Source organism: Cavia porcellus, unplaced genomic scaffold, assembly GCF_034190915.1.
Source record: "Cavia porcellus strain 051 isolate PalLab524CR breed Dunkin Hartley unplaced genomic scaffold, mCavPor4.1 scaffold_2, whole genome shotgun sequence".
In the NCBI taxonomy this organism is placed as follows: domain Eukaryota; kingdom Metazoa; phylum Chordata; class Mammalia; order Rodentia; family Caviidae; genus Cavia; species Cavia porcellus.
In genome coordinates, this window is record NW_026947485.1 from 28,594,635 (window position 1) to 28,617,605 (window position 22,971).

At 42.5% G+C, this 22,971-nt stretch overlaps 1 protein-coding gene and 1 long non-coding RNA gene across 2 annotated transcripts in view; both read left to right on the forward strand.

The window, feature by feature from the left end:
- The first annotated feature begins 865 nt into the window (after positions 1-865).
- Positions 866-11,053, forward strand: LOC134472655 (uncharacterized). The gene is made up of 3 exons (XR_010042554.1): positions 866-993; positions 3,426-3,805; positions 10,768-11,053. It is a non-coding gene; the product is annotated as an uncharacterized LOC134472655 (long non-coding RNA).
- Positions 11,054-21,774: 10,721 nt separating this feature from the next.
- Nfe2l3 (NFE2 like bZIP transcription factor 3) overlaps positions 21,775-22,971 on the forward strand; it is a 33,482-nt gene continuing 32,285 nt past the window's right edge. The window contains exon 1 of the mRNA XM_003467935.5: positions 21,775-22,584. Coding sequence (XP_003467983.1) covers positions 22,012-22,584 — 573 coding nt within the window. The 5' untranslated portion in view covers positions 21,775-22,011. The remainder of the gene's footprint in view (positions 22,585-22,971) is intronic.

Genomic DNA, 22,971 nt, shown 5'->3' on the forward strand with positions numbered 1-22,971 from the left:
TTAACAAACAAAATAAACAATCAATGAATTGTACAGCAGGTTATTTGAAAGAATAAACAAAATAGAAAAACCCTTAGTCAATCTCAACAAAGTAAGGGGGAAAAGATCCAAATCCATGTAATTAGAAATGAAAAAGGGTCCCGGCACTCAGCAGGCTGAGGCAGGATGAGCACTGTGAACTGGAGGCCACACCTGGGCTACAAAGCGAGTTTAGGGCCTGCTTGAACTCTATGAGGCCCTGTCTCCAAATGACAAAAAAAAAAAAAAAAAAAAAAAGATAAAGCCAGATATGGTGGCACATGCCTGTAATCCCAACATTTGGGAGGCTGAGGCAGGAAGGATTGCTGCAAGTTTGAGGCCAGCCTGGGCTACAAAGTGAGTTTAAAGCCAGCCTGAACTGCATAGTAAGACCTTGTCTCAAAAAGAAAATAAAAAAATAAATTCCTAGAAAAGTATGAACTACCAAAGTTGAACCAAGAAGATATTTTAAAAATCTGAATAATTCGGGGCTGGGGATTTAGCTCAGTGGCATAAGCGCCTGCCTTGCAAGCAGATGGTCATGAGTTCGATCCCTGGTACCAATAAAAACCGAAAAAGACAAAAAAAAAAAATCTGAATAATTCAATAGTACTGAATGAAATTGAAGAATGAAAAAAAAAACTGCCAAGAAAAGCTCAGGTCCCAGTGGATTCAATGCTAAATTATACAAAAATTTTAGAGAGGATTGTGATGGTTGATTCATAGTGTCTACTTGATAAGTTTAGAAGCTTAACTAAGTGACCCAGCAGTTCTACATCTTCCGGTTTGGAGGACACGTCCTGGGGCAGTTGTTTACATTCTAGGATACTGTAATAGTTGATTCACTGTGTCACCCTGAGAAGTTTAGCACTTTAATTAATTAACTCAGCAAGGGGCCAGGGTCCTCACTTTGTAAACATCCTCAGCCTGTGCAAGAGGAGGGCGTGGAAATGACCTGAGTGCTACACCCCCAGGGTGAGTAGTCTGCATACACAGAAGGGAGGAAATGAGGCTTGCTCCTCCCCTTCTTTTCTCTTGTTGCTTTTGTTGTCTTCTGCTGCCTTGAACTGTTGCCCCTCACCATGCCACCCTGCTTTGCAGGGAGCTGATTAAGAACTGAAATTGCAACAGACTGTAAGCTAAATAAACATTTTCTTCTTTAATTTTGAGCACTGAGTATTTTGTCCCAGCAATGAGAGAAAAGTGACTAACAGATCTAATGCCAATGCACCTCAAACTCTTTTGAGAAATTGAAAGGGAAGCAGTACTCCCAGAGACTTTGCTGGAAGCAAGCATTGTCCTGATACCAAAATCAGAAATATCCAACCAGAAAAGAGAACTACAGGCCAGTCTCTTTAATGAACATAAAGCCAAATTTTTATTCTCAATAAGATACTGGCAAATAAAATGCAGTAAATCATCACAAAAATCATACATTCTGACCAAGCAGGATTCATCCCAGGGATGCAGAGATGCTTCAACATACACAAATAAATAAATGTAATATACCACATTAACAGAACCCAGGACAAAAAACATATGATGTGATTCCTGGTATCAAAAGAAAAAAATTATAGCCAGGTGTGGTGGCTCACACCTGTAATTCCAGCACTTGAGAGACTGAGGCAAGAGGATTGCTGCTAGTTCGAGGCCAACCTGGGTTACAAAGCAAGCTTGAGTCCAGCTCAAACTACATAGTGAGACCTTATCTCACTAAACCACAAAAAAATTATAGTAAAAACCATATGATCATCTCAATGGGCACAAAAAACATTTGACAAAGTCCAACACATGCTCATGATAAAAAAAAAAAAAAAAAAACTGAAGAAAATTACTATAGAAGGTCTTTTAATCTCATAGAAGTCATCCATGACAAACCAAAGGCCAACCTCAAACTAAATGGAGGAAAACTGAGTGCTTTCTCTCCAAAATCCACTATCACCACACCTGTCAATATACTTCTCAAAATATTGGCTATAGCAATCAGGAAAAAGAAAAAAAACAAAGGATATGGATAGGAAAGGAAGAAGTCAAACTATCATTCTTTGCAGATGACGTGATAGTCTCTATAGAAGCCCTCAAAAACTATATCAAAAGATTCTAAAATGAATAGCCAAATTCGGTAATGTAGAAGGATACAAACTCAACATTTGAAAATTACCAGCATCCCTATACTCTAATATGAAGCTCACTGAGAGAGAAATCAGGGAAACAATACCTACCTTTCACAATACCATCTACAGTGAAAACTACAGTACTCTGAAAAAAAGATTGAAGAAGACATCACAAAATGGAAAGAAATGCCCTGTTTCTGGACAGGCAGAACCAATATTGTCAAATCAACCATACTTCCAAAACTGTTACTCGAATTTAATGCAATCCCAATCAAAACACAAATAGCATTCTTTATAGAATGAGAAACAGCAAACTTAATTCATATAGAAGCAGAAGTCTCCTACTGTAGCAAAAACAATTTTGGGCAACAAGAGCAAGGCAGGGGGTACCACAGTCCAGGACTTCTACAACGCTGCAGTGGGTGGGGTGGGGGTGGGAACAGCGCAACAGAGCGGAGGGTGCAGAAACTACTCCAGGCTGAAACAGCTTATCTCTGACAAGGGGCCAGGTACTTTCACTGGGGGAAAAATAGCCTCTTGCTTTCTGGGAATACTGGCTATCCACATACTGAAGATTGAAACTAGACTCATACCTCCCACTAAAATCAAAATGGATCTAAGTTTTGAAACAGAAACAATAGGCCCCAGGACAAAATAAATAAACGTCTTGAAGGCGTAGGAACAGGCAAAGACTTTCTGAACATAATCTGTGTTTATGATAATTAACTTGACAAGGAGTTATAAAATAAATAACTGAATCTGATGCTAGCAATATCTTTTTTTTAAGAAAGGGAATTGGATAAGAAGGAAGAAAAGGAATTGAGATGTGTTACATACATATACCAGTTCCCCAGGATGAATGTAATCATGTACTCAAGTAGGTACTCATATAAATAAAAAATAAAATGAAATCTACAATTGGCAATTTTTAAATGTTTGGCACTCTGCTTATTTACTTTGCAGGCTGCCCTGGGGAAGCCAGACATTTGCTCAAGCCTTTTGTAATCTTCCAAAAGTTCTTCATACTGATGGCAGTGCCTGCAGACTCTCTTTCTGCTTCCATGGTACCTTTTGTGGGGTATCACTGTGAAATTTTCTGCTTTTGTTGCTGGCACTAGCATCCTGTTAAACCTTGGTTCAGTTCTTCAACTCTTTACATGCTGAGTCAGATCAGATGTAAGAATGAGGTCTTTGCTTTCTAATCAGAGTTCAATATTTCAGTATATGATCAAGCTGGATCCGGAGTGCTTTCTCATTTCATCAGCAACTGCTTTTTGTTTTTTTCCAACACAGGTGCGGCCGGCTGCCCTGCATGCCCTGACCTGGTTGCTTCATTCAATACCGATGTCCTGTTTGAAGTTATTCTTCTTCTTTCTGTGCAAGAACCGCTTTTCCATCATCGAGCATACTCCTTGAGGCAGTACCTAGACTTGGCCCTGGGAGTATGACTGTTAACTATGCTTACAGGGAGGCAGGTCCCATGTGTGACCTTGGTAACACCCTACTGCCTTTTTCCTCACACAGCGCTGAGCACAAGGAAGCAGCACACATCTCCTTGGAGGCAGTGACAACTTGACTCAGATTCCTAAGGGAGAAGCTTAGCAACAACAGTGAGGTCTTCAGCATCTCATGTCTTCCTAGTGGGCAGCTCCAAGCGGCACCTATTTTTTAGGGTAAGTGGTGATTATGAAGTGGCAGAGGCTCTCACACAGAGCTGTGGCTACTGATCAGAGAATGCCAAAGCAGTGTACTAGAAACAAGCACGACTGACTGCACACCTACCAGGCAGGCCTGCCTGTAACACTCCAGGCCCTTCTGTGAGGTCACAGCAGAATGTCTGCACCAGGGCTGGGACCCACATGAAACTGGCCACACCAGTAGCAGGGGAGATGACAGAAAAATGTAATCCAAGGTGAGAGGTGGAGAGGGTCAGATGTTCACTGATAGGATTACTTCCAAAAGATGAAAAGTATTTCCAAAAGATGAGAAGTATAAAACAAAAAGAGTCCTTTATTCTGAGAATACGGAGAGAGATGACTGGCACCCCGGCCACTGAAGTCCGGCGATCTCTCTCTCGGACACGTGGCGTGGGGGGATATAAGTAGCCTAAGCTTAGGACAGTGCCCTAAGGCCAGTAGAGATGCACAGGTATTTCATTGGCACACGATTGGCACCAGGGGCAGATTCCAAAGGGTGGGGGGATATAGAGTTACAGGTAAATCTCTAAGGGCGGGGGAGACAGGAGCTCCCTGATTCTGGTTGAGGTTTTTTCTGGCTACAGTGTCCCATCTGGGCCAAAACCCTTTCACTCACCACCCAGGATTCTTCTGGACAGAGCATAGGACTATGGAGAGAGCCAGGAGATGTGGCAAAGGTGAGCAATAACTGGTAGGAGAAAATCAGACTCTTCCATGCAGATGGCATTAGGTGTTGGCAGAGATGCAGGGCAAGGTGATTGCTTTGACAGTCTTCAAAGAACCATTAGCAAGGCTCCACATCACGATGCTTACCTGTAATTGTAGCACTTGGGAGGCAGGAGGATGGTAAATTTGGGGCCAGCCTGGGCTACAACACTGAGTTCAAGGTTGGCTTGGATTACTCAGTGAGACCTTGCCTCAAAAAGAAAAACAAGGCAAAAATTTATAAGCAAAAACCAGAAGTATATGTCTGGAGCCCAAAGGGAAAATTACCAGATTCTTCTAAAGTAAAAAAATAGGAGTGGGTTGGCCAAGGAGGGGTCAAAAGCAATCTTTGGGCCTGGCATTTGCCAATTACATACTGACATCAATTAGACCATTATAGGGACTAGATCATTATGGGGGTCTAGGGGCAGGAGCGGGGCTGGAACAGAGGGGCAGTTTCCTCCTGGAAGAGGGACAGTGACCACACAGGGCCTCTGGGTGCATATGAGTGGGCCAGGTAGTCATCCACTATGGAGACTACTGATCCCTTGAGACTTCTGAACACCCAGCTGTGTCTGCCTGGCCATTGTGTGCACCCATACACATACCATCCCTCAAGAAGGCATCGTTTTCCTCTTGCTTAGTTTTTTTGTTTGAGCACTTATTATTCCCTGAAAAATCATTTGTCTATAGTCTGTCTCTCCCAAAAGGTTGCAAAGTCCATAGATCTGGAGCTTTGTTTCATTCATACAATATTCTCAAACAATGGGTGACATATAGTATCAAATAGTTACTGAATTAATTTACCTATAAGAAAAAAATTGATTAGATAAACACACCCATATAGTTTCAGGAACTGAAATGATGTGTTTATATATTAGCCAAGGTCCTCCAAGATTAGGTGAATCTAGTTAAATTGTGCAAAGCTATGCACAGAGCAGCTGGATGCCTTGTAATGAGAGAAGATATTTTGGCGGATTAACTAAGGGGTGACTTGTAACACTCAGCTAAACTGAATCAGTGTGGTGCTGAGTGTGGAGGGCCCCCCTGGGGATTGCTGCTAGCAGCATAAAAAGACAACTGGAGAGGAAGATGGTGTGCTGTTGATTCTTCTGAACAAGCTCATCACGCTGGTTTTCCTAATACAAATTCAGAGGTTCTCATCATCAGAAGAGTTCAGGTCTTCTCTGTCACTGAGGGTCGCTGTGGTTCTTTTTGAGAGAATTAGGTCCTTATCTTGACTGTCACTTCCTGGTTCCAGTGCAGATCCCTCAGCCTGGTGGCACAGATCCTTCATCTTGCTGGTGCAGACTTTCTAGCTTCCACCACTGATCTTTGGACCTTCCCAGTGCAGACTTGTATGAGACATTAGTACAGACTTCCATGAGACATTGTTGTGGGCTCTAGGCCTCCAGCTGGACTAGTATAGGACATTGCCATGGGATCTAGGCCCTCAGCTGGATTCTTTGAGTCTAGTGCATGGACAGATCACTTGCACTCTTCTGCATTTGAGTTTTTGGGTGAATATTGTAAAACTATCCTATAAATTATGTGTCTTGTATTAAATCTTATTGATCCATTCAAGGGGCCCAAGGGAGATTTTCGCAGGTAAGGTCTCAAGGTTAAAGAACATACCTATGCAAGACATCAGTGACAATAGCAGGCAGCATAGAACAGAGCAGAGCCCAAGAACATAAGAACACAAGTATTATAAACCCAAATATCAAGTTCAGACATTCAAATATTTGTAATCCTCTTCCTAATTTTTCTCACAATCCAAAGAGTTATATTTGTAATCCTATTGAGATGTTAGTGGAATCCCAGCAAGTTAATTCCAATCTACCTCAACCAATGCAACCCACGGCGAGAGTAAAGACACCAAGACGTTCCAAGTTAAGGGCAGCCAAGGGGTCCTAAGTCCGATCCTCATGAGGACATGTGGACAAAGGTCTTGATCTGAGGCTTCTCCCAGCATTTATTATCTTGTGAAGAAGGGGGGTGGCTCAGGGATGAATGACAGTGAGGATGGCGGGAATTACATAACTTTAGCTGGCTGGCCAGGTGCAAGATTGACATCTCTGTAAATTTGCAGAGATAAAGATATGTATAAGAATCAATTTATATAATCCAATTAAGGTAGTAGTGGAATTGTTTTGGGGGGTTATGGCTTTGGTTTCCGATATGCAAACTCTTGTGCCCTGGAGAGCCACAGCCTTTTATCTTAAGACTCCTACCCAGTTGACATTCCCGGCGCTATTTGCTCTAACATCCTGCATGCTCAATCCTGTACATATCTGTATTGTGGAAAACACTATGCGAGGAAACAGGACTGACTGTTGGCTATAGAGATTGCATATTAGCACCTCAGCTAGCCTTATTGCAATGCTTAGAGCCAACTGAAGAAGAGGAAATACCCTAGCCAGCCTTTTACATATCAGTATAAGAAAATGAGTCTCTAAATAATCAAAGTCACAGTAATTGTTTTGGATTCAAAGGGAGTCACTGGAGTTGTCTCCCATACACAAGAGCCAAAACAAGAGCTGCCTGAGTCTTTATTGTATAATTCTCATACAGATTGTTTGTTATCACTTATTTACATTCTTACACGGTGCCATCATCAGTGTATATGTGCTTACTTATAATAAGTCATGATACATAACTGTATCCCACTGTGCACCTGCACTAGACAAGCAGGGTCATGTCCACAGGTGTCCTTGGACACCCTGGAGCTTTGAAGCAGTCTGAGTGGTTCCCTATAAATCTTTTCCCTTATAAACCCTGATTAAAACAGATGTGCTGTCCTTGTCCATTCCATCCTGAGGGATGAACAGCTGAGGAGCTGGCCTGGAGCTCTCATTGAAGCTGAGTTGTTTGTTCATTTCTTGAGAACAGTAAGACTAAATGCAAATCCAAAGAAGGGATGGAAATCTGCTAGAATTACTTTTGAAAGGAATGACACTATCAGATGGAGCATACCAGAGTTGCAAGAATATTGTAAGGTCAGGCTCTACAGATGGCTTGAGGTTCTTAATCATTTTCAGGAGAGAGCTGGATGAAACAGAAGAGTTAGAAATTCTGAGTAGCAAACATCCCGCTGAATGATGCACTATGAGGAGAACTGAGCCCTCAAACAGTCTGTTGTGGTTTAGATGTAAAGTGTCCCCCCAAAAATTTCATCTATTTGGAAGATAATTGGACCATTGGCCTCTAGTCATTCATTGATGAGTTCCTAGTTAAATGCACTACTAGGAGATGGGGTGTGGTTGGAGGTAGTCACTGGGGCCCTGACCTAGCTCCTTTCCATCATAACAGTTTTGCCTTGGAGACAATCAACCATGGACTGAATCCTCTGAAACCTGAGTCAAAATAAATCTCTCATCCTTGAAGGTGTGAGTGTTGAGCATTTTGGTTCAGTGATGGGAAAGTGATACATTGTCAAGTATATTTTAAGAATTTCATTCCTATCCAAGGTGATGTTTTGACTTATTCATATTTCTGTTCCAAGGAATCTGACCTTTGTCTGAAGGAACACCAGTGGTTAAGATTCTTCTCTGGCACTCAGGTTGCCTAACTGAGCACACTCAGAAGCACACTGGACATGATTACCTCACAAAATAAGGGCTACTAGTGACCCAGCTGAGATACCAGCAGAGATCTGGGGACCCCAATTTGATGTCCTGGGGTTTGTGTGTTAACCCTAAAACTGCAACAGTACCAAGTTTCCATATGCAATTAAAGAAAATCATGAATTGCTTTGCTGCAGAGGTAGCATGTTGAAATCACGGTACTATGAGAAACAAGCTGTATCTCACACTGTCTGGTTTTTGTTTTTGTTTTTTGGTACTGAGAATTGAACTCAGGACCTCATGCTTACCAAGCAGGCACTGTGCCACTGAGCTATATCCCTGGCTGGCCCTCACATTGTCAATTGCTTACTTTTTAAAAACCTGTTCAAGAAAATAACTTGTTAATGATTAGAATGTTTAAATAAGCTGAGTGATCCTCCTGATTAAAAACTTCCTATAGTGGTAAACAATCCAAATGTATACTTTCAAAAGAGAAATGAATTCCTACTCTTTTTTTAAAAATCACCTCTCTCCATCTGCCAGTTTTAGGCCTGAAAACCATCTTGCTGAAGTTTAGTGTTAGCTATGCCAAATAATTGTCTCTCACCTATGAAAAGATTTCCTCACGGGTCCTGGCACTCCATTGGGGGTGCTCCCAGGTCTTTATTTAAACAAATATTGAAACTTTTACAGGAAATATTATTGTAATTCAAACATTGTAACTCCTTTTCCCTTCTACTTCATGGTCCAGGAAGTTTACTTTTGTAATCTCATTGAAATGTTATTGGAATCCTAGAGAGTTAATTCCAATCTATCATCTCCAATGCAAACCATAGAGAGAATAAAGACACTAGGACATATTCATAATTATGGGCACACAAGGGGTCCCAGGTCCAGTATAGGTGAGAATCCATGGAACAAAGGCCTTGATCCAAGGCATCGTCCAGAATTTATTAACTCATGAAGAAGGGAGTGGCAAGGATAAGTGACAGTAAGTACGGCAGGAATTACTTGAGTCTGTGAGGTAGACTTAGCCAGGATGCTAGAAAGTACTTCTATAACATGCAGACAGAAGGGAATGTAGATAGACCAATCTGTATAACTCAATCAGGTTAGCATTTAAATGTTTAGGAGGTTGTTACTTCAGTTTCTGATATGTAAACTTTTGGGCATTGGGAAGTCATATCCTCTCACCTTGAAGCTCAAACCCTGGTGATATTTCTGGAGCTATGTGGCTCTGCCATCCCACTGTGCTCAGCCTTACGGGGAGACACCATGTGAGGAAACAGGAAACTGTCGGTTGGCTTCAAAGATTACCCATTAGTACCTCAGCTATCCCTATGCACATTGCTTAGAGCTAATTGAAGGGAGAAGGAAATAGCTTAGCCAGCTCTGTACATCTCAGTACATGGAAACAGGGCTTGGTTTAACTAATGCTGAAGCAATTGTTCTGCATTCAAGGAGAGCTGTCCAAATCGCCTTTTACAAATACATCTAGATTCTGTTCCTTCCTAATGCATTTTGGCAATCCTGCAGGTTTGACTAAATATACTTCAATAGAATGAGGAAGACACATTTACCTCTGAACTCTAAGAAGACTCACATCTATGAAAGTAATGTTCTTGGTTAACTGGTTCTTGTAAAAGTCACAATGTAGGTTGGATGTGGTGGTTCACACTTGTAACCCCAGCATTCAGGAGGCTGAGGCAGAATTGCTGTGAGTTTGAGACCAGCCTGAACTACATAGTGAGTTCAAGGCCAGCCTGAAGTATATAACAAGACCCTGTCTCAACAACAACAACAAGTCACAATGTAAATAATACTACATATGATCACAAAGCACTGTGAAATAGAAAGGGGGCAGAGTAGAAAGGGATAGAAAAAAACAAAAAAAAAGTACTCTTCCAAAACTTCATATTAATATGTAAAACTTCTTTTTTTTTTAAATTTTATTTAAGGAGAAAAAAAAAAAAAACAAAAAAAGGGTACAAGTTATACAGAATTCAGAAAAAATAAACAGTAGGAAATCACTAGTTAATAGATTACATATTGTCATCTTAGAAATAGTTGTTCAAGTTATAAAATTAAAGCAGATAAAGTGGACTTTCAAACAGTGAGACTGCAAACAGTTCTGTTCCATGATCCAACAAAACTCAGTAATATGGTTACCTATCTTATACACTTAAATATACATGCAGTTATGCCTTTAGAGCACTTTCTTTTCCTCTCTTTTGTACAATGACAATTATACATTTTGGGTTTTATTACTCCCACTGTTCTTATTACTTTTTTTTGAAGAGAGTAAAACCAAATGTGACATAATAGGACACAGTCAGTCAAATCAAAAGGATGGACATAATATATAATGTAAAAACAAAATACAAGGTAATCAACAATATGTAAAACATTTTTAAAAGATCTTTCTAACTAAAATGTATGTCAGTGACAGCCAGGTTATATTAATTTTACATAGAAAATCAGGGAATATTTACTACAACTCAATATTAATACAGCAAAACATTGGATTGAAAATAACTTGTTCTGTGAGTGTTCTGCAAGAGAAGTGAACATTTCTAATATTACGAGCAAGGTCTTACAATATAAGTAATACATGGAGACAACTGTCACATAATCACACCTGAACTAATCCCCACCCTGACATTTCAGAACTGTGGGTGATCATCTCTGAGCAGCAAGAGGCTATGGAGAAGATCTCGTCTGCAGAGGAGGAGAAAAAGGCAGAGAATCCTCGCTTCAAATTGAGATTAAAGAGATGTATAAAATGTGGGAAACTGCAAAATTTTCTACAAAATTTTGCTCTACTTAAATAAGTGTGGAGCATTGAGAAAAATCTGTTTAACAATGCAATGTCACATTTCCATGAAATCCTCAAAAGGAGGCAAAAGTGTTATTGGATAGGTTCCTTGTTAAAGTTACATGAAAAAAGATTTCATTGAGGCAATAGATAGCAGTGATTCTGTAAGTCTTGATGAAATTTGTCCCACACAATAACTCTTCTCTCCTCTCGTCTCCCTCGCACCAACCACAAAGTTTTTCAAAGATAAATACAAGTTAATTTGCTTATATTTTGTATTTTGTTATTATATTGTAGTAATTTTGTTGAATATTTTTGGATTGTGGACTGAATCAAATGACTTTTCATTATTTCTTATGGGGAAATTCACTTTGACACACAAGTACTTTGGATTACAAGCATGTTTCTGGAATGAATGATGCTCACAAAGCAAGGTTTTAATTCATACACTTTTTTAAAATGACTAAGAAACTGCAAAAAACAAAAATCAGTTTATTCTTGGTTCTCATTTTGCATAACACTGCACTGCGCAAAATCAACAACCAAGGAACACTTGTTCATCCCTAACAGTTATTTGGGCCAACCATGAATTTTATAAGCTTCCAGGTCCACAACTCTGGATACAGTAGTTTGAAAAGGGAAGCATTAGATACTTGATCTGCCAGATCTTGGTGAACTTGGTTGCAGAAAAAGCTGTGACCCAACATGCTCTGTACCTAGCAGGGCTTCCTCCCGGAACTTGGGGAACTCCGTATTAGCATACAGAAAGCAGGGACCCTTACAGTTGCCTGAGGCAAAGTCCCCTTGGGTTTCAGAGGTGAAATAACCTCCGTGGCTGGCCCTAAAGTGAACACTATGACTGGCAAAGTAAAATGGTATTTTAAAAACTGGAAGCTTTCAGGGCTGGAGAGTTAGCTCAGTGGGAGAGCACATTCCTAGCACACAGGTGGTCCTGGGCTCAATCCCCAGGACTGGGGCCAAACAGGGGTACTTCTTTAGAGATAGGCAGCTTCTCCAAACTTCCTAGGGTCTCTAAGGGGTGTGCAAACACTCCCTACCCCTTCAGTCTTCAAAGCCCAGAGGAACACACAGAATAGCCGCAGATACTACTGGTCAGGGCACAGGGAAAGGAGGGAGAGGAAAACGGCTGGGAGGGATGAAACACACCCAGAGCTGTCTGCTGTCTCATCCTGGTCCCTGTCTGTCCTGTTCCTCACTATAAAGGACCCAGGCACACCTGGACACAGAGAGGCGATGATTTGTGGTGAAATGAGGCCCCTCCCTTTCCGAGGTAGCTCTGAGCAGAGTCCTCCCAGTCCTTCCTAGAACACAATTGGCAAAATTCCCTCCAATAGTTATCAGTGATTGTTTTGTTTGGTACTGTTTTGTCTTGGATACTAGGAATTGAACCCAGGGCCCACCTACCATTGAGCTACATCTAAGCCCTTTTTAATTTTCACATAAGATCTTATTAAATTGCCAAAGTACTCTTGGAATCCTCCTGCCTCAGTGTCCCTCAGTGTTGGAGTTACAAGTATACACCAACTTGCCCAGCTAGTACAAACTCTTTAGCTCAGAAATTTTGGAGAATTTGCACCATATAATTAGATAGTGACCAAAAATATGTACAAGAGGAATTCATCACCGTAGTTTGTAATAATACAAATTTGATAATAACCTAAATATCAGTAGCAAATCAGTGGCATACTTTGCAGTCTATAACAATATGGAGTTGTATTTGTTTATATGGAATATGAAGTCAATACAAGTATTTTTATAATGAAATTACAAAAACAATCTGTTACAAAATCAAATTGCTACACTTCATAAAAATCAGCCAGTCATGGTGGTGCATACCTGTAATACCAGCACTCAGGAGCCTCGGGCAGGAGGGTGACTGCAAGTTTGAGGTAAGCCTGGGCTACATAGTTCCAAACCAGCCTGAACTACATGGCTAGACCTTGACCAAACAAACAAACAAACGGCCACTCCCCAACAACTCATTTAATTCTGAAGCTGGGCGTAGGGGTGAATGCCTGTATTCCCAAAACTCAGGGAGAAGCATCTTGAGTTTAAAGACTGCTTTTCCTTAAACAGTTGCAAAGAACTTCTTTTGAAATAGTATCGTGATTCAGAGGTTCAGATGATGTGAATTTGGGTGGGGGAGTGAGGCACGACTTAACCCATTACATTATCAGAGACATACTTACTCCACAAAGTAAAACTAGGACAAGTGTAGTGACAAAACCTGGGTCCATGTTTCATTAAGTCAAAGAATGAAACTGAGGACGAAAGAGGTAGACAAGAGGGTAGTTAATTAAGAAGAGAGAAAAACCTCCCAATAGTTAGGAAAGGAAAAAAGTAGGTAGTCATGGGGATTATCTGTCTAGGAGTTTTTATACCAAAAAATGAGCAGGGCTCAGACCAGGGCTGTGAGTCAAACTAAGGTCAATTTTTAGGACTAAAACAAGTTTATTTAAACTAGAAATGAAGCTATGAGGAGTTGAGGGACATAGTAAGCATATGTCTACAGGTGCCTGTTGGCTTCTGTCCTAACTAAGTGGTTCATTAAAAGAACAAGTGAGAGGGGAAAAATATATTTTCCAAATAGGTAGGAGCAGAAGTTGTCCTAGTGGTCATCCATCACCTTGCTTGTTACCTCACTTGTTACATCTCTGGACCTAATTAATTGTGCATCTGGTTCTTATTAACTCTTGACCTCAGGCTCCTGCTTATCTGATGAAGCCTGGTCATAGTGACTCTACCTTGGTCCCAGTGCCTCTCTAGCTGCCTACTACCTTCTGTCTAACTTGCCTGACTATAGTACTAATATCTGCCTTTTTAGGAGATGGACAGAAGTTGGAGGAGGACTGTCATATGGACTGTCAAGTGTGATCCAGTTTGCAAAACCTGGTGACAATTTATCATCAAGGATTAGATTCTTCTGAGAAGACCAGGCTCATTCTTCTCTAAACAAATGACAAGCCAAGTACAACAAAGATAGTTCCTGAATTAATTAGTGTACAATGTACACAATAGCTTAATGATAAAAATAAGCAAAAAGAATATATATAGGTAAAAATAAAAAAAGAAAATCACTTCAGACAAGGGCTAGTGACAAATCAAACACCATGTGTCTGCAAAAGAAATTGCCCGAAGGTCTGGAAGGAGAGTCCCTCCAAGGTGGTACTTGATCCGGTCCAGAATGCCAGCAACTCATCAGTAGTGGAGCAAAGGACCATTTACTTAGAGGCTGCAACAGTTGATGCTGCTTCAGACTAAATAACTTGACAGGGTAGAGTCACAGCAAGATGTGTCTCAAATAGCAGTCTAAACGCGCTGATATTTATAGTCCCAGAAGGTGCCTTATCTCAGCTTCCAGATGTCAACTTTGAAGAGAAAGGTCCAACTATCCTATTTGCATATCAGCACACAGTTGTCAAGGTGACTATCAGCCAGGCCCTCAGCTCAAAATGGAGTTAGTGCCATCAAAGCATAGTCACATCAACCATACTTAAAATATCAATTTACTTAGGCGCATATGAATCACAACAGGGCCAAGCACACATCAGAAGGGTACCTAGCTGACTGAGGAATGCAGCCTTCTGGGTTCATTCTTGTAGTCTGGCAGTCAGAAAGCAACGGCTAAGATGGGATGGAGATTCTACAACACAGAACTAGGAATTAAAACAAACAAGGACAAAGAAGATGATAAATTGTTTAGTGATGTGAAGTAGTAAAGAGAATATTATGCTGAAACAAGAAATATACATATGGTTGATGAGAAAGATTAAACAAATGAGAGTATTCAGATGGTAAACTAATGGTCAGTTGAGATAATAAAGACCCATCAACCTTTTTACACAATGATCAGAGTCCTTGGCCTCAAAGCTAAAGTTTCTCCTAGCAATGCACTGGGCCTTTGCAAGTTGCACATTAATTCCCAGTTATGAGTGCTAGGGCTTCCTAGTTCATAGATAACTTAGTAACTGCCCAACAACTCCACTTACATACAAGCTGCTTTTCTCCTAGCAAATAGTATGAAGTTGGGGCACACAAATCAAGTCAATGAATATTAGACATTTCAACTGTACTGACATGTACTGACACAGAAAGGAAGATATATCCCAAAGCCAGACAGAAATGTCTTCCAGGTCCTTTTTGGAGCCGGAAGGTAGAGTGCACTATCCTTTGCTGTCTTCTCCAAGCTATGTGGAGATGCTCTCAGGGCTGAAAGTCACAGATTTAGGCAAGAACACTAGAATGTGTCACAAGCTAATGTTAAGCCCTCCCTATCACCAGGGCTTCCAAAGCCATTCAAGGTGAGGCAGGAACTTGTAAACCTGTCCAGGTCAAGCTCTTGCTGTGATGCAGTGAGAAACCCTACCGTTGCCTTTCCAAATAACTTTTTGGGGTCAAATTAGGACTACACCTGGGATATGAACCAGCTGCTTTGACCATTCTCCCCGGCAGCATTTCTTAAATACCTACACAATCAGGGCAAAGTGCTGCGTTGCCTTGAACAAGGCTCTCTGGGTTGCATTTGTGTGTTAATTCACTAGAAATGGCTAAAATATTTTCAGTCAAAAAGAGCAAGATATCCAATGGATGATTAATAAATTTTTTAAAATAAATAGGACAAAGAACAAAATCAAAGGTTAGGGATTGACTGAATGTGGCAGAGAGAGCCATCTATGCTCTCACCATACTCTTGAGCAGAGTCAGGAGCCCTGCACCCTTCCCTGCAGTCAGTTGTGGTCTTACAACCAACTTGCATCCATTGGAACATGAGTGGGAGTCGTGTGCATCCCCTCAAGGTTGTCCCATGAAACCCTCCTGTACTGGATCTCCACTTATCCATTCACCAGCTGAACAGAGAGGACTCTGGGGATCTAGAGGAGAAGAGAGCCACAATTTTAAAAGGGCCTGTATCCTCAAATGACCTCCCAGTTGACTCCCTTGAACACACACCTTTCTTTGGACTGTGAAATAAATACGAAACTTTCATTTAGTCACTGAAATTTCGGGGTTGTTGGTGGGAGATAAGCTACCCTGATTAGCATGTTACACTTGTACGGGTGGCCAGTCTTGGCACAGTTCAGAGTACAACCCTAAAAACATGATGAACAGGACAAAGGTTAGCAATGGTAGTGCTTCTCCACTTTCAAATGTGTAGGGTGTAAACTTGTAGATTTCTCGTTCTGTGATTAACAGCCTGTATCCAGCTCTCCTAGACTTCTTTTCCCAATTCCTTTTATGTCCTCTGCAATTCCCTTACACATGTGTGCACGTGTGCTCATGCACACACACAGTACAACTGCAAATTCTGGAAACTTGTAAGAATCTCAATTCACGCTAAGAAACCAGGGCAGGCAGCAGTCCTACTTAGCTCACGGTTTCTATAGGATAGGCCTGATAATGCAAACATATTTCTTGCATGAGGAGAGGGTCAGTCTCCCAAATCCGCGGCATGCAAGCACACATCCTGCTTCGCTGAGAAGACTACCAGCTCCAAGTTTGAATATCTCTGTGATTGCCATGAGTGGGTATTTAACATGAGTCACTGATGGTAAATGAGGCTGACTTGGATCTACATGAATTAAAACTGGAGGAATCACCACAGAGGCAAGCAACTACACAGGGTGCCTTTAACACAAGTTTAGCTGTTTTTGTGCCAGAGATCAGTATAGGAGCATCACATGAAGAAATAAAGCAAATACTGCATTTTTCCCAAAACTTTGCAGACAAGAGAAAATGTTGGCAGACTTTACACTTTCGGGAGCTGTGGGAAGAACACAGTTAAGGAAGAAGACAAGAAAGATGAGTAATGAACAAACAAAACAGTACAGCAGAGAGGTGGGGTATGGTAGGCAGAGGGGAGATTGTGAGTTTGAATTGTGACTGTGCTCTATTTACAGATTAGCATGTTTTCAGGCATGTTGGCAAGTTCCTGAGCCTCAGGGTCCTCATCCATACAACATAAATGAGGAAAATACAGTGAGAAGTGGGATGATACATGAGCCCCAGCACTGCATGGGGCTCAGTACATTGTAGCTTCTATTGTGGTTGCTATGTGTGGGCTCATAGATGGCAATCAATATCATCCTAATAGTCAAAGGAAATTTGAAGTCAAATTTCAGAAGATTATGGGTCAACCAGGAGAAAAGTACAAACTCTTCCTCTTTGTTAAGTATCAGCTGATTCAGCATCACCGAGATAACAAATTAGGTCATTTATATGCCTATTCTCTTTTGTAGAAGCCTTTGGCAAAATGTCTCAACAACTGCACAGTCATTTAAATTCTATGACTGTGCCTGTGTAGAATAGTTTACCTATCTCGTCCTCCTACATATACAACTTATATCTTAATTTATGTCTCAGATTATAATAGGTAATTTTGTTTAATCCTGACATTTCTATAGCAAATTTAAATTTCCTATGAGTAATACTAACAAAAACTTTCTAAGAGAAAGGTACCAATATTTAGACCTGTTTTCTTGTTGGTTTTTGGATAGATGCTATGATATTGTAATATAATAAGAAATATTCTACCAATCTGTGAGGCCGAGGCAAGAGAATCAAAAGTTCAAGCCCAGCCTGGGCACCTTGTGATTTAGCAAGACCTTGTCTCAGCATAATAAAAAAGGGCTGGGGGTATAATTCAATGTGAAGGCCCTGGGATCAAATATACATATATCTTCATCCCAAGTCCCTGGCCAGAATTCAAACAACATTTATAACTTCCTAAATGATGAGTGATAGGAATGATCAAAGTACAAAGAGCATCTTGCTATCCATAACAAGCCCCTGTTGATCACACCCGTATTTATGTTCATGAGATGAGTTTTAGACACCCATAAGGATGGGGGAGATGGCTGCTAAGAGAACCAACCATGTGATTAGGGAGCTGGAACTTTCAGCCCTGTCCTAGTTTCCTCTGTCCCCGAATTCTGGAGAGGGAAGGATAGAGATTGGATTTAATGACAATGCCTAAACAAGTCATCATAACTACACAATGCAGCCTGTTTTTTATGCAGCCTGCATTTTAAAAAAAATCAAGGTTTGGAGAGCTTCTCTATGCTGCTAAACTTGTGGGAGTATTGGGAGGGTGCTGTCCCAGAAGAGGGCACGGAAGTTCCACCCCTCCTCCATGCCTTGCCCTCTGCATCTCTTCCACTTATTGTATCCTTGGCAATAAACTGGTTAACAAGTAAATGCTTTCCTGAGTTTTCCCTAACAAATTATAGGACCCAAGAAGAGGGTGGTTGGAATCACCAATTTTAGCTCATCACTCATAAGTTTTGGAGGTATATCTATAAGATTGACATCTGATCTTATTGAACTAAGTATGAACCTGTGGGTGTGATACTAACTCTAGCTAGATAGTGTTGGAATTGAATTATATTGTAGAATACCCAGTTGGTATCTCCAGAGAATTGAATTGCTTAGTGTGGAAATTCTATACACTTGCTGTCCAAAGTGTTGAGTGAGCATATAAAGAGAAACAAAGTTTCCTATTAGATGGTTTCAGAAAATGAACATGGTATGCCCATTTCATACCAGCTAGAGTTGGTTACATCTTAGTAATGACTGTCTTTCATGCCAAGTTATGATTTTATATTGAGATGATTAAGCCAGATGATTGCATCTAGGGAGCAGAAAATACTGTTATAATGTTACTTTGCAGTTACAAATTACTCATTGAATTTATCACTAACTGTGCAGCATAATTTTAAATTTTCCCTATTTGATCAACTGTCACAGGTTATAGTAGATATCTACAATCGTGTAACCGACTACCCCAAAATGTAATTGAAACAACATTTATTATCTTAGATTCATTTCCAGGTCAGAAATTCATGTACAGTACCTGAATCCCCTTTGGTGCAGGGTCTTCCGTGAGGCTGTGCTGAAGGAGTGGGCTAGGGATACAGGTATCTCAAGTCTCCTGTGAGACCAGCGCACTCACGTGGCTGTTGGTGGCCTCAGTTGCACGCTAGCTATTGGCGAGCAACTCCAGTAGGCTGCTCACAACACAGCAACCTCCTTTCAGGGCCAGGCCTCTGAGAGGAAATTAGTGAGAATACAGAGAGAAAGGGTGAGCAAGACAGAAGCTACTCTGCTTTTTTGTAGCCTACTTCTGGAAATGACATCCCATCATTGTGTGATATTCTGTTACAAGCAAGTCACCAGGGCCAGCCCCACATCTGGGGGAAGGGAATCACTGAGATCAGCTTAGAAGCCACCAGCCTCACAGCAATGCCCATTTAAAACACTGCTTCTCAAACTAACGCTGGGGAAGAATGAACTGTTTTCTTTAATTCCCAATTTATTGTAGGTCAGTATATTTGTAAAACAAAATAGAAGTTCATTTATAGAAAATAAAAGTGAAAGCATAAAAAACAAATCCTCAGATCACACACTGGATCTCATAACAAAGTCAAATTGCTACCAAAATGTCTAAATACTCTCAATTGATTATAGTAAGCCTTCCATGTCTGCATTTGTGGATTCAACCAAGTGTGGATTGAAAGTATTCGAAAGAAATTGTATTGTATGAACTTTTTTCTTGTCATTTGGCCCCTAAAAAGTACAACATAACAATTTTACAGCACTGACATTGTGCCATGTATTATAAGTGAGATGATTTAATGTATATGGGAGAATGTACACAAGATATACTACTCCATCTTATACCAGGGACTTAAACATTTAAAGGTTTCCACATCTAAGGAGAGGCCTGAAACACCCTACCAATAACAAGGGACAGCTTGTTTCTGGATCAGAAATAGTTTTCAGACTGGTACCAATTTTAGATCATTCACTGGGTAGCATCAATGTATTTTATAAATACAGATGACTTTTTGAAGTTTTACAAAACAGTGGTACATTTCACTTGGCTATTTTACCTTGGTTTTTAGAAAATCTAAATAGAAATCCTTCCTTCAAGCCAGGTGTGGTGGTGCACGCCTGTAATACCAGTACTAAGGAGGCTGAGGCAGGAGGATTGCTGGGAGTTAGAAGCCAACCAGAACTGCATAGAAGACCCTGTCTCAAAAAAAAAGCTTGAATGTTCCTCCTGATCCTAGTCTATTCAGATTTCCTCAAACATCGCAAGTATAACCTCTTCAATTCAACTGAAAGAGGAACATTTTTTTTGAGCATTAACTCTGAGTGTATCCTTTTTCCTATTTCTAATTTTCACGCTTATATCAATTCTCCTGAATACTTCAAAAACAAAGCATTTCCACTCCATACCCTTCATGGCCTTCAGCACAGCATCAGCAGTTAGTAGGTCCTCAGCAAGAACCTGAATGCGGCATGTATTTACCGAACCAAGATCCAGAGTTCCCTGGGCAGAGATGAAGTGCTGTAGACTTGGCTTCTGTCCAAATATTGCCCAGGGAGCAACTTTCTTCATCCTCTTGACCACAGCTACCCATCATCCAAGACTTAAAACAGAAGCAACTTTAAGAACACTGTTTCTGCTGCTCTGGCCCTTGCTAAGCAAATCCAAAGCTCTTCCAACCATGTTAGCCCCAAGACAGAGAAAAGAAAATCAGGCAGAGGAAGGAGCCTGAAAAAAGTCTTTGTACCCAGCTGTCAACCCTCAGCTAGGCATCCCCTTCTCACCGAGGAACTGAGTGAGGCTTGGTAAAAGCTACATTTCAACGCCTGACGCTAGGTCCTGTGCGTGCACAAAAATCAACCAAACAGGTTTCTTACATTAAAGAATTTGTGATGGACAAATTAGACCAATCCTCAGTTACTGCAAAATACAAAACAGAATGGACCAAGGGATGTGATGTTGGCAGATGTAGGAAGTACTGTGGGAGAACAGATTGGAAGAGATTAACTCCAGTCTGTGAAACTCCAGAGGAGGTAGCTTTGGGGCTAAACCTTGGAAGATGGGAAATAAAAACAACGGGTAATTGAAAGCACTTCCTATCTACCCAGTGCTGGGGTTGGTGTTTTACACGCATTATCTCATCTGTAACTCACAAAAGATCTGAGAAAGTGTTAGTCTCATTTTATACTGAGGAAACTGAGACAGAGTGAGTAAGCAATTTGCCCAAGGTCCAGCCTAGGAAACAGTGGATGCTAGATTTGAACACACTCTTATGCCTGAAAACTGATGCACTGAACCCTCCCTTAAGGAGCAAAAGCTGCAACGAGCTTTTGCTCCTTAAGGGAGGTAGACAGACGACTACCAACCTGCAGAGCTCGCCTAGGGAACAGTCAGAAGTCTGAGGCTGTGCACGGAGTGGACACGTGTGAATAATATTGTTCAATCCCAATGGCAGCTTGGAATTTATACGTCAAATTCTGGATTTTATGTATATATCATCCGATCTCACCATAAGCTTGTTTTACAGATGTTATTATTCCATTTTATAGATAAGGGAATTGTAACTCAAGGAGGAATCACAACTGGCTGGTGGTAGACTGGGATCTAAATACAGGGGACAGGTCCTAAGCCTACTCCTAACTCTTACTAATGTGCCACCCAAGAGTCCTCTGGAGGGTGAAAGCCTTTGCAAGCCACCAGAGGCCTCAAAGCTGCTCATCAGCTTCCTGGTACTTACTAGTGTACACACCCTGTCATTTCCCACTTACTCTTGTTCCATCTCTCTCACCCGGGGCTTTTGGCCAGGATGGCCCGGGTCAGTGCCAGGGTTGCCAAGGACCACTAAATCCCCTGAAGAACTTTTATTCCCAGAAAGCTTTGCGTTCCCAGCATAAAGAGACCCGGAGCCGGCAGCCCCGCCCCGCAAGCCCCTCCCACAGCGTGATTGGGGGCGGACCAGTGGGCGGGCCCGTGGGCGGAGCGTGCGCAGCGCTCTGGCGGGCGGGCTCAGTGTGCAGGTGGCTCCTCCTCCACCTCGCCCGAACCCGGACCGCGCCAGGCCTCAAGCTTGCTGCCTGGAGACGCCTTTGTGCCTGGCTCAGGGAGCCCGCGACGCCCCCTACACGCCCGGGCGCACTGTTCCGCTTCCCAACCCCTTGGGTACCGGCGGTGCGCGGGACCCGAACGCGACCGGAGCAGCGTTGGGACCCGAGGGCGCGGCAGGGGCGCCCCCGGCGCTAGGTGGGCGATGAAGCTCCTGAAGCCCTGGGGGGCGGCAGGGGGCGGCTTTCTGCACCTTACCATCCTACTGAGTTTAGCTGGGCTCCGGGTGGACCTGGACCTAGACCTCTACCTGCTGCCGCCGCCGCCCGCCGTATTCCGCGACGAGCTGCTGCCCCTAGGCGGCCCGGCACACCCCGCCCACGCGATCACCCCCTTCCCTGCCTCCGGCGGGTGGGGGCGCGCCGGCCCCCTGCACCCCAAAACCCGGGAGCTGGATCCCGCGGCGCCTCTCGAGGGCCACCTGCTCCGGGAGGTGCGCGCACTCGGGGTCCCCTTCATCCCGCGCACCCGAGTGGACGCGTGGTTGGTGCATGGCGTGGCGGACGGGGACACAGACCGGAGCCATGGGCTACTGAGCGCCGCTGCCTCGTCTGCCGCAGGAACCGGCGCCGGCGTGGATGGCAGCAGCCAGGAAGAGCCCGGGGGCGACGGGGAGCGCCGAACGGTACGCGACAGCCCTTTGGCGGCCGAGGAGGAGGAGAAGGCAGCCGCAGAGCCGGTGGCGCAGGTGCCTGTCGCCAGTGGACGCACGAGCCAGGTAACCCGAGAGCGGGACGCGCGCGACTAGGGGCGTCGCTGCGCTCGGAGACCGAGGAGGACCGATGCTTAGCTCCTGGAAAGCTGTACAGCGCTCTACGCCTCGTTTTGGGGAATCCGAATGAAGTATTAGTGCTGTTAATAGGGTTTTTAGGCTTGCGGAGACGGGGGAGCTTTTTTCGGTAGCGTGGATCGAACACAGGGGCTCTGTAACATTGAGGTGCATCTCCAACCCTATTTATTTTTATTTCGAGACAGTGACTAAGTTGCCCTTGCAAGGCTCGAATGTGCAATCCTCCTGCCTCAGCCTCCTGAGTAGCTGGAGCTACAACACTACGTCCAGCTTCTTTAGGTTTATGAGAAACAGATGAATGCATCCGCAGACAAC